We start from the raw sequence: 6478 nt of genomic DNA on the forward strand, positions 1-6478 counted from the left end.
CCCCGTAATTTTCCGACTTTCCCTTTTTTCATTCGAGATTTAATGAATGAATGAATAAAAGAAATTCGTGAGGAAATCCTTTCGATGCCATATTTTTTTTTATTTATTTTTTTTTTAATATTTTTATGCATGGAAAATTTTTTTTTTTAAGCAGAAGAAAAAGGAAACTCGTTACGTATGAGATTATTCTAGCAAAAAAAAAAAAAAAAAAAAATTTTTTTCACGCCGGAGAAAATTAAAGATTACGAGAAGAGATGATTTAATCAGTTTCTTTTTCTCTCTCTTTGGAAAATTCGCAAGTAACCTTTTAGCAAAGAAAGAGAGAAAAAGAAAAGCGAGAGGAAAATTTTGAAAATTGTCACTTTCGAAATACAAAATATATAAACATAATTTTCTTTTTTTTACTCTTTTCCTTTTTTCCTTTGAATTCACAGACAACAAGTCTCATTATTTATTTTCAATGCGACAGCGAGCGGCAAATGAAAAAAAAAAAAAAAAAAATTTGTGTTGAAAATTTCCCCTCCCCCCCCCCGCCATAAATTATATCTTTTGTCACGAATATAAATAACGTTGAGAAAAAAAAAAAAGAAAAATTATTATTATCATCATCATATTTCGAGTTTTTTTTTTTTTTTTAAACAAGCAAAAATCAGGTTCGACCTTAAAAAAAAAAACCAACTTAACGCAGTTGTTAACCTCAAGTTAAAAATACTTGTGTCAAATGAACTCGTGAAAAACACGCGGGCCGTGTGATTAATTACCAACGAGGAGAGAGAGAGAGAGAGAGAGAGAGAGAGAAGAAAAAGAGAGAAAAAAAACCGTTAGAAACCAAAACCTTAAAAAAAAAAAAAAAAAATTTTTTTTAAAACGACTTCAACAAACAACAACAAACCGCGTGAAAAAAAAAGGATGTTATAAATTGGATTTTGTCACGACTCCCTTGCTCCCGAACAAATGAGTAACAACAACCAAACCAACCGCAAACAAAAAAAAAAGGTGATAACAAACGCAATACGACAAATTTTTTATTACGTCATCATTCGCCATATTTAAAATTTAAAAACTCCACCCTAACCGAAAAGAATGAATAGAAAATAACAACAACAACATCAACAACAACAACAAAAACAACAACAACAACAAGAATAACAACAACAAAAACAACAACAAAATCAAAAAAACAACAAAAACAACAACAACAACAATAACAACAACAACAACAATAACAACAACAACAACAACAACTACAACAACAACAACAACTACAACAACAACGACAACAATACAAATATTATAACCGTTTTTTTTTTATCCCTTTCGATAATTGATAACAAACGCGAATTCCCTCGGTTATGGCGGCATCGCACGTATGAACCATTTCGAGTTGTAAAAAAAAAAAAAAGGCACGAGCCAAAGAGAGAGAGACAGACGACAACCACAAACAAACAAACAAACAAACAAACTTTTTACTAATTAGTACAAGTGCACTTGTCATCCGTCATCGTACGAATCGTTTTTTTAAAAAACCCGTAAAAGGAAATCTCCATCTTTAAAACTAAAAGAAAAATCGGTTTATTTATTTATTTTTTTAAATTTTTATTAACCCATAAGTTACATAAATTATGTTAATATGGAGTCGCGGAGGTGAAGGTTTTTGTATATAAAAAAAAAAAAAAAAAAAAAACTCGCGAGGATTACGTGTGAACAACACTCGTAAACACTCGTTTTTAAGCACTACGTAAGAGAAAGAGAGAGAGAGAGAGAGAGAGAGAGAGAGAGAGAGAGAGAGAGAGAGAGAGAGACGCTTACGCACTTCTCGTCTTTTTTTAAACATTATTATCATTATTATTATTATTATCATTATTATTATTATTATTATTATTATTATCGATATAATCGTCACCTATTGAAAAAAACGGGGGAGTAAATTAGTTTGTTTAAATCAAAATGGAAGACAGTTAGACCCTTCTACCCATCTACACGGGCATTATTGGGGAGGTGAGGGAGAGAGGGCGGTGAGAGAAAGGGAAGGGGATGAAAAGGAAAGGAGAGGGAAGGAGGAAACGATAACGAATTCCAACGCGTAAATTTTCGCCGCGGAAAATGAATGAAATTTACGTATTCCGTCGCTCTCACTCAGAATTTTTAAACTCGTTAACTAATTAAATTTTCCCACGGGTTGTCCGAATCAACCTCAAAAAAAAAATTTTTTTCCTTTTTTTTTTCCTTTTTGTTTTCTCTCACACTAAAAACACACCTTTCCCACGCATTCCTTTTTTTCCTTTTTTTTCCTTTTTTTCCTTTTTTCCATTTATCCGAAATAAAAAAATAAAAATAAAAATAAAAAAAAAAGTTAATTACGATCGTTCCTACTACCTTCGTTATTTATTCTTTCCGTTCGGGGAAAAAAAAAAAAAAAACAAACAAACGGCATTTAAATTTTTTTTTTCTTTCCTTTTTTCCTTTTTTTTGTTTTTTTTTTTTTCTTAAATTAAATAAAATAAAAATGGCGACGAAATAAAAAAAAAAAAAATTCAAAAGTAAATATTATTATTTTGGTGCCGTTTAAATAAATATAATAATAATAATAAATAAATAAATAAATAAATATAAAATATAGAGTGCGTGATTTTCGCTTTTTTTTTTTTTTTTGCTTTTTTTTTTACTACTACTACTACTACCACCCCCTTCCCCCCGATTTCTCCACCACACATTTTCACGTTTTTCGCCGTTTTTACTATCGCATAAATAAATTTATATGAAAAAAAGAAAATAAAAGGAAAAATGTTTAATAATAATAATAATAATAATAATGCGACGTTTCAGTACAATTCTCGGAGTAAAAAAATCCAATATTTCGAGGGGAGATTGAAAGAAATCAAAACCGTTTTGTTGGACCTGATAAAAAAATATCAAACTCTCGAAGAATACGCCATGATATTGAAATTGAGTTCGGATTTTCAATCGGAGATTGAAGTTAAAAAATTCGACATAGCCGTCGAAGTCATAGAGGATAAATTAAAGCTGTGCGATTTGGATTTGAAAGTTTTAGAAGTCGAAGAGAAGAAAAAGGACGAATCCGAGTGCGTTCAGAAAATATTCGAATTGCAACAGAAATTGGAAGAAGCGACGGAAGAACTCGCGAGACAAAAACAAATACAGAGGGAAATGGAAATAACGTTTAAAAAATCTAAAAAGAAAAGAGTCGAAAACATGAGACTTTTACTCGAAGAACTAAGAAAATATCTCTCGCACGTGGATTCCGTTAGAACGGATGATTTGCCGTATAAGAAACAAGTCGAAAAATTCGGGTAGGAGGGGGGAGGGTGAAATGCAGAAAAAAAAAACAAAACAAAATGGCGGAAATATAAATAACTAATAAATAAATAAATAAATGAATAAATGAATGAATGAATGAATGAAGAAAAAGATGAAATAAAGGGAAAACATCAACGACTACTTACTACAGGAAGGGAAAAGAAAGAAAAGGAGGGAGGGAGGGAGGGGGCGGTACGTGTTTTACTACCAAATTTTCACAAACGATCCATCGTTTACCCCCCCACCACTCACCCACTAATTCTTTTGAATTTTTTGTTTCAGAAATGACGACTTTATTTTGCCCAACGAACGAACGTCAAGAACGTAATATTTTGTTAAGTAATAAAATCGTGACGTCATACTACCTGAAATAATAATGATGATGATGATGATGATGATGATGATGATGATGGTACGATGATATAAAAAGCAGCGAACCGAAAGCTTCCTCGACTATCTTTTAAACGATTTAGAAACGATTCGAGTAAATTTTTCCAGAGGAGGAGGAGGATTAGGAGGAGGGGAGGACCGGGTCAAAGGTCAAGAAAACTCAATCATCCCATTCTGTCTTGTTGAACCGCGACGAGGTAAAAAAAAAAAAATGAGATAATTTATCAACGGAAAATTATTATTATTATTTTTACCTTCACGTAACAATTATTTATTACGTATTATTCGAGAGTAATAAAAACAAACTAAACCATTTTATGAAATGAAAATGTTTTTCCCTTAATTACAGGTAGAAAATGAAAATGAAAATGAAAATAATAATAATAATGATAATAAAGCCTTTTCGAAAAAAGGAGTAAAAGCCCGAAGGTAATTTTATACATGTGAAAAATAAAAAAAAAAAAAAAATTGTTCGTCACCTGTCTGGAAAACAAATAAAAAAAACGGGATAATAAATTTCCATAATTCATCTCAACGAAAAATAATTTTTACTCTTTTTTTAATTACGCACACACGCACGCACACGCACTCACGCACGCACTCACGCACGAGTATCGGAAATTAGTGTTAATGATTTACCGAGAAAGAAAAATCGGGAAAAAATAAATCTCGGATTATTCAATTTTAATTAGAAATAATGCCAATTTTTTTTTTTTTTTAAATCGAAAAAAAAAAACGCTTCGACAAAATCCAACAAACAAACAAACGAACAAACAAACAAAACAAACGATCGATCAATCAATCAATTTACAAAAGCTTAAAAACAGATAGAATTTCCCTGTACAAAAAAATAATAATAATAAAAATTGAATGGAATACGCGCACGCACGCAAACAATAAAATACATAAGAAAAACGGATTAAAAAAAAAAATTAAATGTAAATTTACCTTGCGGGGGGAGGGGGAACCCTCCCCCAAGGTAAAAAAAAGGTTATTGAAAAACAAAAAGAAACCGTCGGCAAACAAAAAAAAAATTAAACAGTAATAATAATAATAATAACAAAGACAAACAAAAAAGAATTAATAAAAATTAATCATCGTTTCGTAGTAACAACAAACGCAATTCGTTTTAAAAAATTTCCCAACGACAAACAACAAACGTTTGAAAAAATGCCAATCCCACGCACTCTCTTTCTCTATGATTTTTTTTACAGCTTCCGTTTTGTCAGGTTCGAATCGATTTCCGGAATATTTTCTAGGAAATGATCGAATAACGTTCCCGACAAAAGGCCTTTTTTCTCCCCCCTCCCTTTTTAATTTTCCTAAACGCTTCGTGACTTTTTCTAGAACTTTATTTCATCGTTACGACTTCATCTCGAAACATGAGCAGCAGCAAATAAGAAACCGGAAATAAGAAGAAGAACTAAAACGACATTCGTCGACCGGAAATCAATTTATCGATATTTCAAAAACAAAAAAAAAACGCAAAAACGCTTAAATTAATTATTAAACAAACAAACAAACAAACAAACAAACATTTGCGGTTAAGGGCCGTAATCCAAATGTTTCGTTTTAATAATAATAATAATTTTTAATTACGATTATTGTTATTTTCCCTCTTCCTTTCCTTTTCTTACCCACAACCCCTTCTCGTGTACGGGCCATTTTCAACATTCGTAAGTAAAACATTTATTTATTTTTTCTTCTTCATCCCTTCTATTATTTTTCACCTCTCCTCTTCCCCCTCCCTCCCTCCCTCCCTTTACCCACAAATCGACGTTCAACAGGTTTGAGATTTTTTTTATTTTTATTTTTTTTTATTTATTTGTTTGTTTTGTCAAGAAATAAAAAAAAAAATAAAAATAAACGGGCGTGTAAAAAAGTAAAGACGAATCCATCCATGAATGAGTGGGAGTGGGAGGGTGAGGAGGAGGGGAGATTCGACTCGATCAATATTTTCCCAATTTCCTTATTTTCGATTTCAATTCCGAATTCGAGGTCGAAGATGAAGAAGGTTTCCTTTTTCATTTCGTCTTCCCTCGCACGAATAAAATAAAATTCTCGATTCCTTCCCCCTCTTTTTTCCCCTCCCCCCATCTCCCCTACACCCAAACAACAGACAAATTTTTTTCCATTTGACGTAAATCAAAAAAAAAAAAAAAAATCACGAAACGTAACTGACATGACAAATTTATATAATAACACACGACAAACGAAAGAATAAGAAAAATAAGAAAAGAAGGAAAAAAATTTTTTCTAACGTGTTTTAACTGTCATGGTGGTGGTGGTGGTGGTGCCGGGGCTACACGACAACAACAACAACAACAACAACAACAACAGCAGCAACAGCAAAGATCGCATTTTTTTTTTTTTATTGCCTCCTCATTAAAACTTTACTCATTACGCCTAATTTACGTAAACTAATTACGATCCTTATTTTGTTTTTTTGTTTTTTTTTTAAAAATACGATTGATCTGTTACTACAATTCGAAAGGTTTTCCCTTCTTCCTCTTTCCTTTTCCATTTCCTTTTCCTTTTTTCCTCCTTCTTTCAACCATTATTTAAAGGTTTTAAAAAAAAAAAAAAAAAAAAAAACCGCTTGTTCGGCAAACCTTTCTAGTTCATTTTAAACCGAAGCAATCCATTCATTTCCCTTTTTCTCTTCCTCTCTCTCTCTCTCTCTCTCTCTCACCATCCTTCTTTCGCTTCATTTTCTCTCCTCGCTTTCTCCTTTTTTTTTCCATTCTTCCATTTCCTTTCAATCTTTTCC

The 6478-nt window shown here is 31.6% G+C and overlaps 1 protein-coding gene across 1 annotated transcript; it reads left to right on the plus strand.

Moving 5' to 3' along the window:
• Window positions 1–2934: 2934 nt before the first annotated feature.
• On the plus strand, window positions 2935–3646 carry Phum_PHUM509220 (uncharacterized protein; the record flags this gene model as incomplete). Its single annotated transcript, XM_002430990.1, has 2 exons — window positions 2935–3311; window positions 3601–3646. The coding sequence occupies 2 exons, from the start codon at window positions 2935–2937 to the stop codon at window positions 3644–3646; spliced, it is 423 nt and encodes a 140-aa protein (XP_002431035.1).
• Window positions 3647–6478: the final 2832 nt, after the last annotated feature.

This window comes from Pediculus humanus, genomic scaffold (assembly GCF_000006295.1).
Source record: "Pediculus humanus corporis 1103172108279 genomic scaffold, whole genome shotgun sequence".
Classification (NCBI taxonomy): Eukaryota; Metazoa; Arthropoda; class Insecta; order Psocodea; family Pediculidae; genus Pediculus; species Pediculus humanus.